At 38.1% G+C, this 23,011-nt stretch overlaps 1 protein-coding gene across 5 annotated transcripts in view; it reads right to left on the reverse strand.

Annotated features, from left to right (window-relative positions):
* EXOC2 (exocyst complex component 2) overlaps positions 1-23,011 on the reverse strand; it is a 194,314-nt gene that overhangs the window by 56,716 nt on the left and 114,587 nt on the right. For all 5 annotated transcript variants that reach the window (XR_006735217.1, XR_006735216.1, XM_045551563.1 and 2 more), the window contains exons 14-22: positions 19,859-19,924; positions 19,544-19,701; positions 19,007-19,128; positions 17,743-17,804; positions 12,671-12,751; positions 12,145-12,204; positions 11,599-11,660; positions 9,496-9,562; positions 4,767-4,883 (exon numbers count right to left, since the gene is read on the reverse strand). Coding sequence is in view for 3 of the 5 variants with exons in the window: in XM_045551563.1 (XP_045407519.1) it covers positions 4,767-4,883; positions 9,496-9,562; positions 11,599-11,660; positions 12,145-12,204; positions 12,671-12,751; positions 17,743-17,804; positions 19,007-19,128; positions 19,544-19,701; positions 19,859-19,924 (795 nt within the window). In the remaining 2 variants the exon portion in view is untranslated. The remainder of the gene's footprint in view (positions 1-4,766; positions 4,884-9,495; positions 9,563-11,598; positions 11,661-12,144; positions 12,205-12,670; positions 12,752-17,742; positions 17,805-19,006; positions 19,129-19,543; positions 19,702-19,858; positions 19,925-23,011) is intronic.

Genomic DNA, 23,011 nt, shown 5'->3' on the forward strand with positions numbered 1-23,011 from the left:
TAATTTGTCATTTTTTTGTCCCTAATAACTAATTTATTACATAAAAATAGCTGCTAAACAACAATTAGCTAAATTATTAATATATTTATGAAGAGATGGGAAAAATGAAACAAATATACATACAGATAATAAAGGTAAGGACGCAAAGCTGTACTCACTGGCATCTATGAATTCAAATGGTTTCAAACTTGAAATTTAAGAATTATATTGAATTAAATTAAAAAATATCAAATTTAAGAACTGTATTCTATTAAGCTAAAAATAATCAAATAGGCAAAATATGGTAATATGGTTCAATCAACACAAAACTCTTGAAAATTGATTGTAAACTGTATGTAAGGATCACCCCTGGATATACGAGAAAAAGAAGCTGCCCTCTCCACACCCTTCATGTTGGAGTTTGTAAAAGAGAGTTTAGAGGCTTAAAAGAAAGAGAGTTTAGAGGCTTAAAAGAAAACTTCTATCAAGAATTTAATGTCAGATGTGTTTAATGTCTACACTCTCGAGTCAGTTGAAAATCTGCAATTATGCAAACTCTAAATTAGATGTTTGTTTTTTTTTAAAAGACTAGGATAGGTTAAAAGAAAGCATTTTATACATATAAAAAAATTCTCCAGAATTATATCATTACAGCAACCACAATAAAATTATATGTTAAGGCTTATTAACTATACAGTTCTCAAAAAATTTGACTGGTAGCATATTTGGTTTGCACACTGAAATTGCAAAACTCTGTATTTCTTAACTAAGTGCCTTCAAAATTAGCTCTTTTAGAATATAAATAGTGAATAAATAGAAGAAAAAGTGCTAACCTCCTAAATAGTGAAAGGCATGCAAATTAAAATACAATGAAAGAGTATTTTTACCTATCAAATTAGAAACTGTAATTAAAACCTATAGCAAAAATATGATGAGATCAGCTTCTGAAAAACAATCTGGCAACATTTACCGAGAGTCTTTGGCACTGAGTCTGCCTCTAGGAGTCTGTTGTGAGGAAGTAATTAATTACACATGTGATCAAAGATTATCTTCATCTCTAAATAACGACAACAACAAAAAATTGAAAATAACTTTAAGGTTCTAGGTAAGGGAGAGGTTAAAAAAATGGTATATCCACATAAACAAATATTATAAAGTCATAAAATTCATATTTTACAAAAAATATTTAAAAAAATGGAAAAGTTATGAAATATTCAATAGAAAAATAATTCAATGTAAACTGAATTCAGAAAAATGTGTTGTATTTATATAACATATATTGACATAGACATATGGTATATGAAATATTGATTAGTATAAATACTAAAATAGTAGTGTTAAATTTGGCTGGTACATTATAGGTGATTTTTATTTTATTATTTTTTTTTATTTCAGCTTATTATGGGGGTACAAAACTTTAGATTATATATATCGCCCTTCCCCCCCATCCCCCCGAGTCAGAGCTTCAAGCGTGTCCATTCCCCAGACAGTGCGCATCACACTCATCATGTAGGTATACACCCATCCCCTCCCCCCACCCCTACCTCTGTCCGATACCCAATTGGTGTTATTCCCAAATGTGCACTTAGGTGATGATCAGGGAAACCAATTTGCTGGTGAGTACATGTGGTGCTTGTTTTTCCATTCTTGAGATACTTCAGTTAATAGAATGGGTTCCAACTCTCTCCAGGAGAACAAAAGGGATTCTATATCACCGTTATTTCTTATAGCTGAGTAATACTCCATGGTATACGTATACCACAGTTTACTAATCCACTCATGAATTGATGGGCATTTGGGTTGTTTCCACATCTTTGCAATTGTGAATTGTGCTGCTATAAACATTCGGGTACAGGTGCCTTTGTGATAGAATGACTTTTGTTCCTTTGGGTAGATGCCCAATAATGGGATTGCTGGATCGAATGGTAGGTCTACTTGAATCTGTTTAAGGTATCTCCATATTGCTTTCCACAGAGATTGCACTAGTTTGCAGTCCCACCAGCAGTGTATGAGTGTTCCTATCTCTCCGCATCCATGCCAACATGTATTGTTTTGGGACTTTTTGATAAAGGCCATTCTCACTGGAGTTAAGTGGTATCTCATTGTGGTTTTGATTTGCATTTCCCTGATGATTAGAGATGTTGAGCAGTTTTTCATATGTTTGCTGGCCATTGTTCTATCTTCTTTTGAAAAATTTCTATTTATGTCCTTTGCCCACTTTTTGATAGGGTTGTTCGATTTTTTCTTACTGATTTTCCTGAGTTCTAAATAGATTCTTGTTATCAGTCCTTTATCTGATGTGTAGTATGCAAAAATTTTTTCCTATTCTGTAGGCTGTCTGTATATTTTCGTGACTGTTTCTTTGGCTGTGCAGAAGCTTTTTAATTTAATCAGGTCCCATTCGTTTATTTTTGTTGTTGCTGTGATTCCCTTAGGGGTCTTCTTCATAAATTCTTTGCCTAGACCAATGTCTGTAAGAGTCTTTCCTACATTTTCTTTTAGAATTCTAATAGTTTTGCACCTAAGGTTTGAGTCTGTTATCCACCGTGATTTGATTTTTGTGACAGGTGAAAGCTGTGGGTCCAAAAGAGAAAATACTGAGAAGCCTAATAAAAAATAAAAATCAGCACCTCATTCAATAAATGGTGCTGATTTTTATTTTTTATTAGGCTTCTCAGTATTTTTTCTTTTTAAAAATAATGGTTGGGTCTTATTCTCATAAGAAGGAAAAATGAATAACTAGAAAAAATATTTCTAGGACTAATGTCATTGATCATTAAATTTTGATTGATCATTAATTATAATAAACTAAAAAACATGGTTATTTTGGTATATTCTGCCTATATTAAGATTAATGCAACTCTATTTTTGAAGGTGAGAAACAAGTGAAGAGAATTAAAAACTAGCCATTTTTGCCCTTCTCTACCAATGAGAAAGCGGGAGGAAATATACCTGGAAGGAACACATGGCCAACCACAGGGCCACAGCAGGAGGAGGCTGAGAGGCGTCCAGTGTCCAGTGACACTGCACAAGAAGGCCTGTGACGGACCACTACCACCAAGAGCAGAAAAACAGGGAGAATGGATAAACCTTCCATTGTTCCCTGTGTCCTGCGATTTTTCTGGAATCTATGCCTCCAGAGTTACCTGTCATTTGAAAAGGAAACCATGAAAAATAATGGCAGTCAGTGGCCTTTTTTCTTTAATGCAAGAAATATATTTTACTTGGTTACATCATGAAATTAATAGGTTCACACAATAGATTCATAAATTAATAGAATCAATGCCCATGCTATAATCTAAATCTAGTTTACTGTCTATTCATTTTAAACACAACTGAATAATTTCAAAATATTCAACACAATTTAAAAAAGTTCAAATTTTGAGTGAAAAAAGAGTCCATCACTTATTCTAAGTTGCACCCCCACATCCTTCATATTATCTTGGTATCAAAATAATCCAGACAAAGTCAAGGAAGAACATCAACAACCTTTTTTAATGTCAATTTGATTCTAATTCTTAATGATACAAGCTGAAGCAACAGACAGTTCCTACTTATTACTTCACAAAAACCTAGAGAAACCAAACTTATTGCTTCTCTTATAACCAATTCCTAATCATTTCATATGATAAATAAAATTTCCCCAATAAATATATTTGTGGTGGTGTGCAAAAACAAAGTGCCTTCTTTCTACAATACAAATAATAACTTTTTACTGCAAGACAGCATCTTGCAATTCTCAACACAAAAATTTCTGGAAATAAACTAGACATCTGCCCCAAAGCCTTAAGTCACAGCGTTTCTCATCAGGATGATTAATCTTTACGAAAAGGCATGAAAACAAGACAGAGCCGCCCACTTTGACATTTTCATTCTTTGAAAAAAAAATCCCAATGTAGTTCATGAACTGGAACCATCATTGTAAAAAGTATATAATCCATTAAGAGTACATGTTGATTGTAAGATCATTATCTTTCTAATTCTTTGCAATGAGAAAACTGTAAATGACATTAAAAAGTGGTTCTAGCATAGTTTTACTTAGAAATCTGATAAACGTTTGCCCAGGAACCAACCAACGTTTAATAACCAGGTTACTTCATTTTTCCCTTTTCTGCTTACTTGAAAAAAATATAAACAGCAAAGTATAACATTAAAAAAAAAACCACTCCATTAATTTCTACAGGACGCATTTTTGCCTGACCTTTCTCTATGCAATGATTGGAGACCGGGGGAGCACGTATCTGTCAGGTAACACGTCTAGCATCCTACAGCTTTTGTATGCTGGATGTGTGTGCGCGCACTGCGCGCTGTGGAAGTAAAGCAAAGCACCCTTGTGGTCATATGGAAAGGAAGAGAGGAAGGAGAGACGTGAATAAGCAGGAAGAGGTTTTTCTGCAGGCTCAGGGAGTTTGCTGTTGGCTGTGTCTAAAGGCTTTCACCCACAAGGAGTCTAATCTGAGATGATTCTTAAAGATTTGGGTTTGCTCCCTTTCTCTCCTTATTTTCTTCTCTCACCTTGGAACACTTTAGGTGGGGAGTACACCAGCTCTAATCTTGAGAGAGCTCTGCCCTAGAGAAAAGCAAAGAGTATGAAATGAAGGATTGAAGATGAGCTGTGAGGAGGAAGGGAATCATTCAAACGCAGTGGGCTGAGGCAGGAAGGAGCAGGGGGGGAGGGCAAGTAGAGGAACAAGACAGGAAAGCAAAAGAAGATGGTGCCGAGAAAACAGTTTGTAAACTAAGCTGGCAAAACAACAGATTTGTCCATTTAACATTAACTTGTTTACCTGTGTTATTTTTTCTATTCCCTGGAAGTTGTGCTTCTCAAAATGTTCTGCTATGTTTAGGAAGGTGTGGCGTTCTAGATAGCAGCAGTTACTTAGGACTATCAAAATTCGCTGTTCCTAAAAGCAAAACAAATTTTTATAAAATTACATTTATAGTAACAAGTTGAGAATATAACAGATAATACCTATCACTTCTTAAGTTTAATTAGAATCTCTTATTCTTTAGCATTAATATTCAATGCTTTGCTTCTCTTCACTGCTTCTTTCCCAGTATCACAATATGAAGAGAAACATAATACAATCCTACAGTTCTACTATTTGCTCATTATTACATAATATACTCAGAGTCAAATAAAATTTCTTTTGAAATGTAATGGCTGTATGGAAAAATAAATTGGTAAAGTCCATTTAACCAGGATAGGCTGTCCTTATGAAAGGGGTTCCACTTTATTCTACTTAATACTTTGTGTACACCAAAGGCTACAGGAATGGATATTTTAAACAATTATATTAAAAATGTAGAAACTATCAGAAAATAGTTTGTAAATTTTTCATAACTTGGAAGAGAATTATATTTCCCTATATTCTATATGATAAGCTCCTTCTAAAAACTTAGGCCTTTAAGAAATTTTTGTGTATGTAGGAGAACACCAAGAATGGCCTCCCTCTAATGGGGAAGGGGTCGGCAAGGCCAGGGGACACCTCCGTAGGGGAAGGCCAGTGTCAGCCAAGGAGGAGGGGAGAAACCACCTACTTCTACACTCTCCAGGGCTCTGTCCACCTAAAGCAATTTCTTACAAAAATTACCAGACCCAAATGCTGATGAATACAATGTCCTGAATACAATAGTTCAGAAGAACTATTTTTGTAAATAAAATTCCAGGAACGGCCCTTGCTGCGGTGTTGCGGTTCACTGAGGCTCCCTGCCCTGCGCTCCCACAGGTGTGAGGGCGTTGTCCCATTCTCTGCAACAGCTGGGACTCATCTGGGGCCCTGACTTAGATCCCTTGACTAAAACTATGGCAAAAACCACTTTCCAGGAAAAGTCCTCACCCAGACTTTGCTTACTCTTTGTGTATATCATCAGAATAATTTAACAATAAAGGAATTCAATATAATAACTGTGGAAACAAACAGGTTCCTACTCTTTAAGGTACGTGCACCAAAGATGAACAACTGTAGTCTTGGAATTCAATTGCCAGGCATATATAATATCTGCCAATAATTTCACCTAGCCCAGTCAAATTTTTAAAAACTTTCTAGAGTTCTTTATTTAAAATGTTCTTATCTTTATTTCTGGCAGAGCATAGCCTATTCACTGCCTTTCTTGGTTATCAACAAATATAAGTAAAAGGCTGGGGAATTATTAAGGGACCTTCAAACAAATGAAAGGTTACTAATAGCCCTGAATTAATTTATGGATGGGAAATGGAATACAAAACAAGGTAAATAGGGCTATACTATGGATAATACTCATTTTCCACAATTTGTGAGTAAAGACACTAGAAAGAAAGCAGTGAACAAGCTCGGAAACTCGCATGGTGAGGCCAGGCTTCCCTCCCACCACGCCTGGCGTCACCACTGTGCGCTCCTGGTGAAGACAGGAATAAAGTAAACGTGACGTTGCATCAGCCGCTCCAAGCATGCTGCACTCCTCAAAAATCTCAACTGTTTTCTCAGTTTCAAAATCAATCTTTAATTGCTTTTTCCTCCAAGAATCAAACCTGCTTATCTAGCAGACCTGAGCCTGGTACATCTTCTCTGCCCTGCAAATTAACTATCTTTGCTTGATTCTTTCCCACTGTGCTATGCATGGTTCTTCAAAAATAGAAGAACTATTTGAGTGGTTTAAAGTCTTAGTAAGTGCCTTTGCTTCTCAAATCTAACCAATCAGATGCAATGAAAGTGGGAAGAACAAGTGAACAATACAAACAAATCCTTAAACTTGGAGGACTGATCAAAAGCTTATTAACCACTTAGATGGCAATGTAGATTTTAAAATAGCCATCAAGTGTCACACCTGTGGATGAAGGAGTACATCCTCGGTGTCATCCCAACCATGTCTCAGTGGCGTAGGCATTACCGTCCCAGTCTGTCTGGAGAACACGGCCTGGACGCCCGGGGCTGTGCAGCTGGTGAGGAGCACCCAGGACGCCTGCCGGTGTTTTCTGTCTGACCCCAAATCTAGATCTTTCTTTTCATAACTGTCTCCCTTCTGGGTAATAGAACAAGACTTAAGGGGAGGTCAGTAATCTGAGAGGAAGAGCCAGATCTATCCAGATACCTTCCAGGGGGCAAAAGCAGGAACTGAGCTTGGTCACAAGGAACACTGGAGAGAAAGCCGAGGCCCTGCGCCTGGCAGTGCACGTGCAGACGCGGAGCACGGGGGCAGCCGGCAGAAGGCGCGACCTGAGTCCAGCCCGGGGGGCCTGGCGCTGACTCCCGTGCTCCCCCACGAAGGGCAGGCTGGAAGGTCCACCACCATCAACATGGCCATCGCCACCGCCACTCAAGGGGCACAAGCACCCTGCAGGGCAAGGCCTAAGGATTTAGGGTGTCTGCTAGGAGAAGGGAAGACTCAGTGCACACAGCCAAGGTTCCCAAACGCTGGAAAGGTATCCACATGGCAATCAGGCTCGTTCTGAAAGATGGAAGAAAAAAGCGCCAGAGAGCTCACCAGGCCCTTCTCTATTCTGGGGGATCTCCTTGAGGCCCAGTGCCCCCTGCCCCTTTCTCTCTCCTTTCCCAAGCAGGCTGAGGCCTCGCTCCTGCTGCCAAGCCACAGGCCCCGCTGCTTACCCCCAGCCTCCTCGGCCCTCACACTGCAAGCACCCCGCGTGCTCTTCCCTTCCGTCTCAGGGTGCAGCTCCGTCTGGGTTTCCTCCCATCACTCTGACTCGTCGAGGCTCTGTTTCTAGCTACCCCTTAAATACTGACACCCCAATATTACTTTTGTATTATATATATTTGGCCCTTCTCTCATTCAACCAGTATAGGCTTCCGCAGGCCCCCCACTTTCTTTCTATCTCCTAACTGAGCAGCAGAGTGCTTTCCCTGCTTTCCCTGGTAGGCTTGCACCCAGGCCCAGGCCTTGAACAATTCCAGGCACTGGTAAAGCTCTTTGGGCTGTTGCCTGAGAACACAGAGAGAGCAACCATGTTGCTAAACAGGTGGAAACCAGCCCTGCCCTGAGCCAAATTCCTTGAACCCTCATATAAACCCCATAACCTGATCCCCTTGTTGCTGACCTACCCAGGTAGAACATCTCTTCTTGCTGTCCCCTGGGAGGACGTACCGTGGCCTCTCCATACGTAAGTCCCCCTAATGCTGGGGACTGATCACCTGGCGTTTAGCGGTTCTTTCTTTGGAATCCAGCCGACCCATCTGTTGGGACAGTCTGGGGCAGTGCGCTACAGGCCTGACCCTCCTGCCAGTTGTGGGGTGACTCCAGCTGCGAGTCTTGCTGGAAGAAACAACTAGCATTTTCCTTAGTATTTTCACCCACTCCCAGGCCTCATGTTGTTCACGTACAGCTGATTCACCAATCTACACCCAGATTTCTCTCCTGGGATCCAGACAAGTACAGCTCATCACCCATCAGAGAACTCTACCTGAATGTCATCCACTCAACAAATCTGGTCCCAAACTGAGTTTTTAATCTTTCTTTAGAATCTGTTTTCTTCCTGCATTCTTTGTCTCAGTAAATGCTATCACTCTCCACCTACTCATCCAAGTAATTAAACCTAGAATATTTTTTTAATTACTTTGAAACTATACTTTTCCTAATATACCAAACTCCCTACTTAGGAATTCATGTTTAAAAATATAGTAACTATGGAAATGACATAGGGTAGAATTCAGGTCTTTTTTTTTTCTTGAGATACACACCCCCACCCCCCCTTCAAGCTCATAACAAACCAGAAAACCAGAGAGGGTTGTTTTCTTTAAGACAGCTGGAGTTTGAATTTTGATAGTTGAATTTATATGTGTGATAATTCATGTATGTGAATTCTCCCTAAATATGTATATATGTTAAAAATAATATGTATAGGTATGTATATGTGTATTTACATATACATATATATTTTTTATTTGAACCTGTGTCCAAATAAAATGTTATTAGGGCATGTATGGAAATTATACAGAGAAAAACAGAACTTCTCTGGATGAAGAGGCCAAAAGTGTGAAGGAAATGGGTCCTCCTCGGCCAATTCCAACAACTCTCATGCACCAGGGCACCACGAGGGTGCCCACTTAACACTCAGGAACTGCACAGATGCTGTATATGGAACTATCCATTCCAAGTAAAAAGTTTTAAGTGTAAAATTCATATAAATTATATTGAGTATAATTTTCACATACTATGACATAGCTCCAAAGTATAGAGCAATGTCCTACACCAGCGGTCCCCAACCTTTTTGGCATCAGGGGCTGGTTTCATGGAAGACAATTTTTCCACAGACTGGGGGAAGGGGGCGAGGGGAGTGACGGGGAGCGGCTGTAAATACAGATGAAGCTTTGCTCACTTGCCCCCTGCTGCTATGCGGCCTGGCTCCTAACAGACCTCAGACTGGTACCTCTGTGGCCTGGGGTGTGGGTACCGCAGTTGTATACTATCAGTACATTCTACAGCAGTGATGCAGTAACGTTCAACGTAATTTAGGCTGATTATGAAATAGGCATTAAATATTTTTAAAATGTTTTACTTTCTATTTATAATCTTACTCACAGAGGCCAAACTGAAGTCTTCATGGATACTTCCAAACAAATCAGGAGAAGACACGTCAATGGAAAGACTGAATACAGAAGTAAGTAAGAAATAGTTACAATTAAAGCACTAAAATTTAAAAATGCAGTGAACTATTAAATACATACCAATTTGAATTTTAATTTTGATTAAAAATCATATAACCTTGTACAAGTTTTTTTCACAATTAACACCTCAAAGAAGGCATGATGGGCTATATATTAACATGGGCCATATGAAATTTGTTTTGGGGTCTTCCCAAAGTCTTAGGGCTTTGATTTAATTAAACTAAAAAATAAATCACTAAGGGGAATAATGTCAAATAATTCTAATTATCCTAAGTATGCACTTACAAAATTAAAATGTTTCTACCCATCAGAATATCTGGGGGGCTTTTTCAAGCTCATTTTCATAGTAAATCCCTTACAGGGTGAAGTGAGTTAGGAAATTAGTTGATAACTTGCAAGTGATCAGAAATATAAAATAGGGGGGATCATAACTCCACGGATTAATTTGTAGACAGAATAGAATCATACTAAATACCTCCGCAGGACTTATTTTCTTTAAGCCTGACCAACTGATTTTAGAATTCATATGGAAGACTAAAATGATGAAAATATATAATAATATTTCAAAATTGAGAGGTTAAAAAAGGATACCAATCCGAAAGACAAAACATAAACTAGTGATAATTAAAACAGCACCAACTGATACAAAATGTGTTTGAACAAAAGATAAAGTTTAGAAATATATTGCACTATACATCAGAATTCAGTGATACATGAAACAAATTAACAAAATAAGGAAAGACAATAATAATTAGTTATTAATTAATAATATCAGGGATCTAAGAATACAAATTCCTGGTGAAATAGTGAGCTAAAAATATGAAATCAAATAAAAGAAAATCTAGAAGAATTAAAAACTTATTAGGTCTTCAGAGAGGTAATAGTTTCATATACTGAGAAGCAAAAACCAATACCAATAAATAGACTAACATGGAAAAATTCTCAAACTGTGAATTAAAGATTTGAGAGGCATTTATTTCAGTATTACCCATGTCAGCATAAATCATAGGTGCACAGAAGTTACTCATGCCAAGTATAGTTCAGAAATGCTAGATTTAAAAAAAAAAAAATCATAGCATTTTACAATGCTATCCAATAGAACATGGATGTCCACATGGATTTGTAAACATCAAGAGTTAAGATGTGTCCTCTAGAACAGCGGCCCTCAACCTTTTTGGCACCAGAGACTGGTTTCATGGAAGACAATTTTTCCACGGACTTGGGGTGGGGGGATGGTTTCAGGATGATTCAAGTACATCTCATTTATTGTGCAGTCAGACCTCTCTGCTGATGCTGATCTGTATTTGCAGCTGCTCCCCAGCAGCTCATCTCCGCCCAGGCTCCACCTCAGTCATCAGGCAGTAGATTCTCACAAGGAGCCACAACCTAGATCCCTCACATGCGCAGTCTATGTTAGGGTTCACGCTCCTGTGAGAACCTAGTGCCACTGCTGGTCTGACGGGAGGCGGAGCTCAGGCGGTGATGCGAGTGACAGGGAGCGGCTAAGTACAGGTGAAGCTTCACTTGCCCACCTGCTGCTCACCACCTGCTGTGTGGCCCTCCTGGTTCTTAACAGGCCCTTGACGGATACTAGTCTATGGCCCGGGGCTTGGGGACCACAGATCTAAGAGCTCAAATAACTAAGCCTGACCCAGACTTACTTCTACCAACATGTGTATAGTCTCTAACAAGAGTACTAGTGTGTTCCCCGAATGTCAGGATTGTAAAAACAATCAAGTAGGAGTTATATATTTAAAATTTCTGCTTTATTAATTATAAAATATGTTCAACAATAAGCTAATCATGTGTTTAAGTTAATATGTCTTTAATAAGGCTGTGTTCAGAAGATAAAGAAATTATGGAAAGAATATAGAACAAATATATAAAACTGGCTTTAATGTGAACAATCTATCTCTCTTACTGGAAGTCTTGGGATATATGACCAAATATAAAAACTTGAGTCTATATTTTTAATTCTCCTAAATGCATTAATGAGATTAATTTCATTTTCACTTACTGTGTAGTATCTGTATCTGCATCAGGCTTGGTGCTCAATTGTTCCAGACAGTATATAAAAACCTAAGTCAAAAATAGTAAGTTTCAGAACTCTCAGATGAATGAACTCTCAGATATTAATCTATTTGGACATAAAAGTAACTTTACATAAATTAAAGTAGAAAAAGACCTTTTCCCACTCACTCGAATGCTCAACTTTATGTGATTACAGAGCACTGGTCCCAATCAAAAAACTTTACACTCTAGATATAATGCAAATGATTATCATTTAATTTACTCTGTGCTCTAACAGAAATATATATAAAGCACCAAGAGAACGCAAAAAAGGGGAGCGTAATATAAATGAAAAATTTGGGCACTGCTAAAATAAGTTGGAATTAATCCTATATTAAACTTTATTTTGTTGCCCTAGTTACCCTAAACTATCATGTACACAGACAAGACGAAACAAGAACACACATCTGATACATGTTACACACTTAACATAAACAGGAGGGGCTGGGGAGCACCACTTCTGGCTTTGGGCTTCACTGCTTGCAGTAATTACCTGCATGATATTGATGCTTAGCTGGCAAACCTCCTCCTGTGTTTTAGGTTGTTGAAAGACCTATGCAAAAGAATCTTCATTAAAAATTTTGCATTTTGTTAATAAAACAAAATTTTTTCTTTATGAAGTTAGATATAACAGTTAAAATATGGAAAACTGCTTCAGGCAGGGGTCTCTCTACTCTGAAAGGGGACGTGAGTGAAGAGCTGGCCTAGAGGTGGTTTTTGTAGCTGTGGTGGCTCTGGCTTGAGAAGACCATGAAGTACTGGGCTGAGGGACAATATCCAGGTTAATTGTTCACTCTGCTCACAAAGTGCTATCATTGCAATCACTCTACCACATTTTAACTTTCATTAGCTATCTTGGAACAGGAGTCAGCATGCCTATGTAGTTAAACTAAATGAAACAAGCAAGCAATGAGGGAGAAAAGTTCTTGTGCTGCAAGGACTCAAAAACGTACAGCTGTGATTGCCAAGGGCTCCTCGGGAAGTTCTGCAGTAAGGGTGGAACTGAGCAGAGAACTTACACTGGCCTCTCCAGGCTTGCACTCGAGAACACCCTTCAGCGACTGCAGGGAATGCACGATGCACTGTTCAAACTGACATGGCTGAAGGAAAAAATGTGTATCTTAAAATTAAAAAACATGCACTGGTTAAGTTATTAAGATATATTTAACAGAAGTATATATAGCCAAAGCTCTAAATTTTCCAGATTTATGGAAAGGAACAGAGACATAAATATCTGAAAAGTAATCTCCTAGTCATTGAGTTTTCAGGTTCTGCATGTTTTGCACTTAATATTTAAAAATGGGTAAATCTTGAGACTCTAAAGTACATCTAATGCAACCAGAGCAGAAGAAAGGCATAACTAAGACATTCTTCAAGACTCTATTCTTGTGAGAGGCAAATGCCATAATAAGTAGCAGATATAATGAGTATATATTTTAAATGCTATTTCCCAGGTATATTCAGGGATGAGCTCAAGTTCTTAGATCTTCCACATCTCTGGTACTATTCAACAAAATTTAATGTTAATACTAACAATCGGAGGAGGTACGAGACCTTTAAATCAGATAAGTCATTACAGTCATTTCTATATACATTAAGTCGGAAAATGAAACTTGGAAATAAGTCCAACCAGTGGCATTTCAGGATAAGTGTGAATGGATCCTGACATCGTAGCTCCTAAGAGTGTTTAAGATTTTACTTTGTGCCGGGAACTACTCTAGGTGACAGAGACACAGGAGTGGGTAAGACAGAGTTCTCATTAGAGCATATTCCAGCCAGGAGACACTACCGGTAAAGTCACTGTCAAGAAAATGGTTAAAATAATTGCATTCGTAAGCTATACTAAGCACCGTGAATAACACATGTGAAACTTAGAGCACTGTGAGGGAGGAGGACCTTCTCTGAAGTGACTCCCCCGGGCCAATGAGGGCACTGGAGCTGAGGGTCAACGCACAAGAGGGACGGGCCCCTGGAGAGGACAGTGAAGGAGGAAGCAAGTCCTCGCAGAAGGACAGCATTCATGGCCCAGGGTGGGCAAGAAACTGCCAGGGTTGAGGGACATAGGAAGAGCAGCATGTGAAACCACTGGGCACCAGCACGGTCTCGAAAAATGGGATGAGGGTTTGGGTTTCATTCAACAGGCAGCAAGCCGTGGAAGCCTCAATGCTCTCAACCTGTTAGATCTATGCAAAAATCTGCAGTGAGAACCGCTTCTTAATACACACATCAATTTTTAAGAGGTTTAGGAAAAAAACTGAACCGAAGAAAGAAAGTGACACCTACATAAATAGTAAAAAAAAAAGATGTGTATTTTTTTACCTAAAGGAACCCAGACTTAATGAAAGTTAAAATAAAATTGATAAAATGATAATAAAATTACTCAGCTTTAGTGTAATTTTATTACTGCACTTTGAAACCACCAGGGGGCACCACAAAGAATACTTAAATGGAAGTACAGAAAAAATAATAAAAAGTTAAGGAATGTAGGATGAAATACCAATAATACCAATGGCACAGAAAGCATTTAAAGAGTCAAAACATGTTAGATGACTGACCTTATTCATCTGACCTACCTGCCTTGGAAAGAAAATTTAATATGTTAAAATAATAATAATTATGATATTGAGAATTAAATCCAACATTCATCTGTGGGCAGTTAAATGTCAATGTTCATGTGTGGTTATTTATATTTCTCATATTAAAATTTGAACTAGACTTTCTTATTAATTTTATTTTTATATCTATATTAATATAAGTGGATAGAGACTACTAGAAGGCTCAGTGTGTCTCAGTTATACTGGGAGTAAGTTACAGTCCAAACATTTTTAGAAAAAAGAAATAGTACTATCTCTGTGTATCGTCAGTGAATCATCCGATTTAGCTGACTGTAAGAAGTAATCACACATCATTCCAGTTCTTCTGAAAGAAGAAAATTCTCAGAATTATCCAAATTGAAAAAAGGCAGACACTATTTTCAACATGAGAAGAAAACAGGATGCTTTCAATGAGCTGTTTCAGGGCACTGAAGTGAACTTCTAATTAGAGATAATACTTCAGCTGAAGAAAACAGTCATAATGAGGCAAAGCTTATGTTCATTTCTTTAATGTGATAAGTAACATTTTCCTTTCCCAGCTACAGGGAAAGAAAAAGTACTCTCATCTCAAACAAATGGGATTGGTACTGTGGAAATATTAAGAAAGTATAAATTAGAAGTATGTGATAAGCTTTGATAAAATTTGTCATTGTTCAAAGTCTAAGAATTTTCCACACACATTAGATCAAAACACTAATATTCAAAGCTGGACTCTAGACTTGAGCTCTAGGCGTTGATTCACCTCTTCTCTTAAGAGAGATCCATGCTGAATAACTAAAAACTTTACTCAGCCGTATCAGGTCTGTCATGTTAGCATATTCCTTCACTGATATGTGACTGGAAACTGTCCAGATGAGCTACTTCCTGCGGGTCATTCATTCACAAGGTGTATGAGGGTCAGTGCGCAGAGTTACGTAGCTTGTCATGTGTGAGCTCAAACATGAAATTAGTTATTTTTTGGTTACAATTGCACTAGTATAATTAAACTTTGAAAATAAACTACACACAAGTTTCTGTAGTAACCACTTCAGAGCATCTTCACAGGGGCTGACCTATGATGACCACACAGCCAGCCCGAGGTACGGCCGCCACGTGGAGGCACACATGGGCTGGCCACAAATGCAGAAGCACCAGCCTGGAGAAGGACCTACAGCCATTAACTATTTTATGGCTCAGAGCTGAGTTACTAAATGTGTGACAGTTTTGAAAAATGAAACAGAACCTTGATAGTTTTCTCAAATTGAGCATATAATTTTTTTCCCTTTGCACAAGACTGATTTGAGCAGGTGTCATGAACCAGGGGTCACAGTGACTCAGCGGTTAACCCACCTGCACCTGTGTGTCTGTAGTGAGAGGTAATGTAAGCTTAAGGTATGATTCTCACAGTGGCCCCAGTTATTATATGTTACTAATTAAACAAATAAAAACCCTTTACGTTTGGCTACAGCTTTGCAGTTTACAAAGTGCTCTAATCCACAGTATCTAATTTAATCCTAACACACAACACTGTGAAGCACTGTCCTGCTCCTTCTTTACAAATGAAGACACTAGGGTCACACAGGTTACGTGACTTCGTTAGGATTGCACGGAGGACTAAACTAGGTTTTTATTCCACATTGAGTGCAATGCATTTTTCCCTCTGTACCAGTGCTGTTCAACAGAAATATAATGTGAGCCACAAACACAAGCCACATTTCAGATTTTCTAGTAATCACATTAAAAAAGCTAAAAAGAAATAAAGCTAATTCTGATATAATTTATTTAATGTAGCATGTCCAAATATTATTATTTCAACATGTAATCAATATACAAAGTTGAGATGTTTTACATTCTGTCTTTTTGTGAGTCTCATGTGGCTTCGTCCTGGGTGGTGCAGGTCTGCCCGCCTTTCCCTGTGAGAGAGACCTAGCTACAGACTAGTTTGTACTTACATAGGATAACTGTGACAAATAGAAGACACTCAGCCAATTAACATATTCTTATAAAACACAAATCCTTTAAAATAGAATTATAATTTTTTAATTAAAATTATAAATGTCCCTAATTCATTTCAAGCATGATTTAACTTGAAAAAAATTATCAGTAAACATTGCTTTTCTAAACCACACTGTCACATAAAGTATGCTACAACTGTATATATTTGTATTAACTTAAGATAGGATCTTGAAATTTGGAGGAATGAAATGAGTCCACAAATGCCCCACGCCCCGAGGGAAGACAGCTGATACAAGTGCAGTCAGCCCTCCACACCCGGGTCCCGCATCCCCGGCTCCAGCCAGTGGCGGAACCAGCTGGACATGGCACCTGTAGATGCAAAGCGCCAACTTTAAGGGCCTTGAACATCTTCAGATCTGGGTATCCTGAGGGGGTCCTGGAACCAATCCCCCCATCCCCCACCGTGGATACTGGGGGACGACTGCACAGAAATTCGAGGAAATGGAAATGTTATTCAGTTGCACTGCTTCTCAATAGGCTGACTCATCACTGGTTTGTAAATCTGGGCAAGTCAAGACCATTTTATTCTGCTTTCCTTATCTAAGGCAGAAACTGCTGATTGCCTCTCCAGGATTTATTTTCTCCTTATTTCTTACTAAAGACAGACAGAAATTGTTGGGTACAGCCAGGTACTCTGCTAAAAAACTCCATTTTCCCAGCCTTTCCTGCCAACATGGACAGGCATGTGAGTGGATTCTAGCCAAGCAGGTGTGAGAACAGGTGCTGGCTGTGGCTCCTGGGAGAAGGCTGGGCTTTCTTCAGACAGCAGTGAGATCGTGAGTGACCACGAGGTCCTCCCAAGTAGAAGCCACCGTGCAGGGTCACAGGGAAGGAGCCCTGGGCACTGACCGCATGATTGGGCTGCCAGGTTAATGTGAGGGAACCAGGAAGACCCTGTCTTGTTGAAGCCACTGGGATGTTCCAGCAGCTGACTGGCAACGCAGGATCCATGAGATAAGTGTAAAAACATGATAAATCAGGAGAGCTATTTTCAAAGGTATCTGAAACTAAAAGTCGCATCTGAAAAGATGATGATTCTAGAATGAACAGGTTATAGTTGCCTGCCCGACCTGTGAACGTATCTGCAGAGGTTTGTGGCGGTTGTTTTCATTTGTGTGTTTGGTTGGTCGGTGTCTGCTCAGGAGCCAGCAATAGCATTTTTTCTGTCCTGCTTTCCTAAAAAATTCAAGTTGCTGAATAACTTGGAATTAAGCATACTCTACTTTTTTTTAAAGGTAACAAAAACAAAAATAGTAAGTTATACAGGATGAAGAAAGGTCACTCCAAAAGAAGCCCACTCTTTTCATTAATTTCTTAATATTTGTAGTTCAGTGTTAAGCAAAAATGACTCTGACAAGGAAAGCTTTAAGAAGCTTATTATTTCTATTTACAGAAACTATTTAGAGCGGCAATGTAAAGAGCTTATGCTCCTTATCAATGTAATAAACCATTTATTTTGAATATACATTAATGACTAATAATTAAAAAGAATGTGTACTCACTAGAGAAGTCAGGCCTTCATTGTCAACAATCCAGTCTTCCTTTTCAGCTAATTTCTTTATCTCTACATGGAAAACAAGTGCACAAGCACTATTCATTACAATTATCTCACTGATCTTTATAGAGATAAAAATCTATACATGTTATGGTTTTTCATTGTTTCCTATAGGCTTGTAAAAACTTGCTGAAAGCAGGGGAAAGAATGTCATTATGATAGACTTGAGATTTTAAATATGTATTGTACACTGGATTTTTCCAATAAAATATTAATGTAAATAAAATTTTTCACTGTGTAGCCTAATTTGGAGAATTCTAGGCTAGGTTTAATGACAACTTGAGGCAATGATTTATTACATATTCAGTATTCTTGATAATACTAGGCATGTACAAAATAAGCCACATAATATTTTTTTCCCTAAAATTTCTGATGCATGAATTTGGATTCTGTGTGAATCCTACACATTCTTGACAATGGCAGTGGGATTCTCACCCGGCTAAAAGAATGCCACCTGCCCACACCTTCAGCGTTGGGGGCTCAGGTTCCCAGTGGGAGGGAGGTGATGAATTAAGAGACGAATGTTCAGTTTCTCACCTAGATTCCACTCCTTTTCCATTTACACAGTGTATTTGCCACCAATTCTGTAACCTTCCTACCTAAAAAGCCTGATGGCAGACAGTAATGGCTTGCACCATTTATCACAATGTTTTTGATTGTTTGGGAAATATTTAATATCCCAAAGACTGCTTTGAAAGAAAACCTTCATTGCTTTTTGATTTTATGTATAAAATCCTGAAAATTTTTAAAAGTATAAAGAAAATAAGAATCACATGTAATTTCTAGAATCTAAAGAACCATTGCTAAGTCTTTCCTCTGATTATACATTGATTTTTCTAAATCAAATCTTAAATACATACAAATATATATAAATGTTATATATTTTAAAATCTGGGACCTTACTTTATATAAGTTTTATATCCTATGTTTTCTAGTTAACATCTACCGTAAGTATGTTCTTATATCCTTAAATATTTTCAAGTATATTCATTCTAATTTCTGCAATGGTCTTGCTTCTCAATAAGATTGATTTGAAAAGACATCAAAAAAAGAAAAAAATTCTATTGAGTAGTTAGATATAAGATGAACTAACATATTAAAATTTCCATAAGACTAATTTTCTCTTATTATCAAAGATTTGTAAGCTGAAAGGAGGTGGCATATTCAGATAACTGTTGTTCAGTAAATGTAATCAGCTTTTCTAAACACACCTTCTGCTGTGTGTTGCAATGTGACCATTACACAACGTACTCGGAGATCCAAAATGAGATCTTGGATTGTCTGTAACATGTCGTTGGGAATTTCAAGGGCAGTCAATGATTCATAAGTAAGCCTGCGAAACAAACACAACAAAAGTGAGCAAAGTGGGATCCCACCGCAATTTGTGCCATGGCTTTTGCGGTGCTACAATCATTCCTCATGCAGCTTACAAGCTGCGGCACTAGGTTGAAAACAGGGAAAGCAAGACCACGACAGGGATTGCACCGTGCCCATAATACCAGGACAAGCAATTAAAAAGATGCACAAACAGTATGACACTCTCATCCAACATACACACCAGGAATATTTAAGGGCTTTCTTGTTAGATGATAAACAGAAAACCGTGGAGGCAAAAAAACAGAGAAGGAAAAGTAAAATTCCTTCTTTGTTAAATGTATCAAAAGTCATATCCCATGCTAAGCATTTTTTTTTCAAAAAGTAAAAAAAAAAAAAAGTACTGCTTTTCACGAGAATGTGTCCATATTCACCTGATGGTCTGGACGACGTGCGTGAACCACTGTCCGGAGAGCTCAGACTTCACCTCCCAGCCCCCGTACTGCCGGGCCTCGCTGTCCCAGATGCTGAGCGGGAGCAAGGCCCCGCGGATCAGCTTCACAAGAGAGTACGTCACTTCCTGAATCATTTTCTACAAAATGATGGACAAGCAAAACTGCATTAAAATGTCATTAATCTGATTAAATTAACTAAGCAATAATGAGCATCTTGAACATAAAATCTCCTAGTAACTTTGGATGAGAAAACCCTACCCTGTTAAAAAGTCTACATATTTTTCCTTAACTTACCTTAAAATCATTTTGTCTTTGCCTTACGTTCTTTGATCTTTCAATCTGGCCTGACTTCTCAGCAGTCTTAAAAATGAAAAACCAAAATAAAACATATTAGAAGTAATGTATAAAAATAAGTGCTTTAATATTTCTATACTAAGAGAACAAGAAATATGGTTCTAACTTGATTAAAAGGAATGCTTAAGATATAATCCAAGTTTCTGATTAAAGGATGATTAATTATAAAACCTTTCTTATTCCAACAGGAAGTTATTTATCTTTCTAAAACCTTTAGGTATAATTTCCATAAATAAACCTAAGAATTAAGTTGAAACTACTGATTTTATAGGTGAATTTCATATGCCATGTCATCAACAATTTCTTATGGTTAAACCATAAAGTATCATACCCATTATAACATTCTCAACACCATTTCTCATTCACTAGTACAGAAATAAAAAGAAAACTAATTTCTGAATTAATGTATAGTAATCATAGAGCATCCATTCCATTCCCTTGGTCAATATTTATGAATTCAAGCACTATATCTATCATTTTATTTTTAAAATATTACAAATCATTGCCCTTCCTTCAGGGATTTTACAGTATAATTTAGGAGAGAATACATTGTGCCATTCTAGAATTAATTTTTTATCTGTTTCTTGACATAACTCTCTTCCTCTGATTATTTCTCTTTCTCCTTAAAGTAACATATGGAAGACAACTTTATACTGATTAAAAGAGAAATCTGTTCAATTGGATTTCTATTAACTTTTTATTAACAAATTTTCTAACAACCAAATATTATTGTATAAAATGCTCTAAAAGGGTAAGCTTAGGAAACTTTCCAAATAAAGATGCAATAGCAAAATTATACAATGTAAAGGAAAAGTCTGACACTTTCCTGACATAGTACAAAATTTATCCTTTAAAGTTAAAACTCCAGTCTCACGTATTATTGGTTAGAAACATGTCAAGAGACCTTTCAAGTTAAGAATAGTTGCATTATAAATGATTATGGTATTGACTTCAAGTTAATTTTTAAATATAAGTAATGTGACATACCTATATATATATGTGTGTATATATATGTATTTACATATAAGCTAGAGAAACTGCGTGTAGAGTTGGTCTACATAATGAACACATGGACATGAATAAGTAAAAGAAGATTAGGATTGTTGAGTGTTTTCAACACAAATATCAGACAAGCCTAATAAAAAATGGTCAGCACACACATAGCATAAATACACAATGTTCAACCTCTACATGTATTTTTAAATTTTATATTAAATTATGCAGCTTTTTATCATTTTTTCTTTGTAGAAATGTACTTTTGCTTTGAAAGAATTAAAGGTATACAGAAAAAACTAAGCCCCAAATTCACCTCAATAACCATTCAAAAAGCTAACTCCTGCGTTCATTGGTCAGTGACACTCAAAATTCTTTGTACACCAGTATATAACTCAGAAATTGATTTTTTTTTTCTTTTAAGACAAATGAGAAGGTATTGGAGGGTTTTAGGCAGGGGAGTGATGTGATTAGGTCTAACGTGAGAAGAAAGGATGACAGGGTCCAGTGTAGGAGCCTGACCAGCCAGCGGGACACTGCCGTTGTCCAGGTGAGTGTGGCCACAGCCCAGCAGCAGGTGGGCAGGTGGGCCCGGGGGGTTGGCTCAGGCTGCCCTGGGTGTCGCAGTGAGGAAGGTGACACACCCCGAGGACTCCCAGCCCCCTACAGTAATGTGTGCAAGATTATTCTGCGTTGATTAAAAGTCACGCCCACTCAGGCCAGTCCAGTGGCTCTGAATGTCTGCTCATCTGCTTTCTGGTTTTGTCCAGCGTGATGTTAGGAATCAAAAGAACACTGCTGGTGATATGGGGCCACCTGCAGAAGAGTGAACGCCCTGCTCACTGTGGTGGTAACTAGCTATTCTCCAAACGGTGTGGTCTGGCAGGTCTTAGTCTTGGGGGCTTTTTTCCCTTTTCTCTCTATACTCTCTCACTAATTGATTCCCACAGCTTCGAATATCATTTCTATCTAATGCCTTCGAAATGTGTATATCCAGCCTACATATCTCCTGAAACCCAGATTTGAATCTCAAATTGCCTGCTTGCTGTCTCTTCTTGGATAACTCAATTTAACACATTGGAATGCAGGTCTGACATGTTTCCTCCCGGCATGGTCCTCCTCAAGAGCCCCGACTTTGTGAATGGCATACATACTCACTCAGCAGCCCGTCTAGGAGCTACGTTGGAACCCCTGCCCTCCTCGCCCTCATCTGATCCATCAGCAAGACTGATCGACACCACCTCCAAAGTGCACATCAAGCCTAACAATTTCTCTCCAACTCCACTGACAAAGCTGTCATCCAGAACACCAGCTTCCGCTGCTCAGGAAGCTCCGCACACACTGTGCTTTCTTCCCCTTCCTCAGATACACCAGGCTCCTATGCCAGCACTGTGTGTCATTATCGCTGCCTGGTACCTGCTTCCCTGATCCTTTGTGTGGATGTTTCCTTCTCATGTGCTGAGTGTCAGCTTAAATGTCATCTCCACAGAGAGACGGTCCCTGACCTCCATCCCACTGGCATTCTTTATCGTAGGACCATATTTGTTTCTGTTATAGCTGTTACCAGAATTTAGGATATTTTTTAAAACAGTATTTTGGTTCAGCCTTTCTAGGAAGGGAGAGGTCATGTTTATCCTGGTCACTGTTTTATTTATATTGTATATATGTATTTTAAGATGTATGTGTGTATGTGTATATGTTTTGAGTGCACATATATATATGCCTGTGTGTATATGCTACAAGTTTACATATACATGTGTACATGTATGTACATGCATCTATGGTGTGCACACAAATGTATGCATATGCATGAATGTATACATGTGTATTATGCATGTACATGTGTGTATATATGTTTATGTATATGTGTTTATCAGTATCTGGCACTTGGTAAATAAATGAGCACCTAAAGCTAGTGCTCTTCCGAACCTCCTTGAATATATTTAAGAATGCATGACAGCCCTGAACACGACTGGGCTAACTGCAGACCTTTTTTTAAAAACCTGAAGTCCTGGGTCTCAACGTGACAGACTGACCCTTGGAGGTAGGTCTGCCAGCCATAACCCTACGATAGGCTTCTGAAAAGCACAAAACACTTGA

Source organism: Lemur catta, chromosome 5 (genome assembly GCF_020740605.2).
Source record: "Lemur catta isolate mLemCat1 chromosome 5, mLemCat1.pri, whole genome shotgun sequence".
Classification (NCBI taxonomy): Eukaryota; Metazoa; Chordata; class Mammalia; order Primates; family Lemuridae; genus Lemur; species Lemur catta.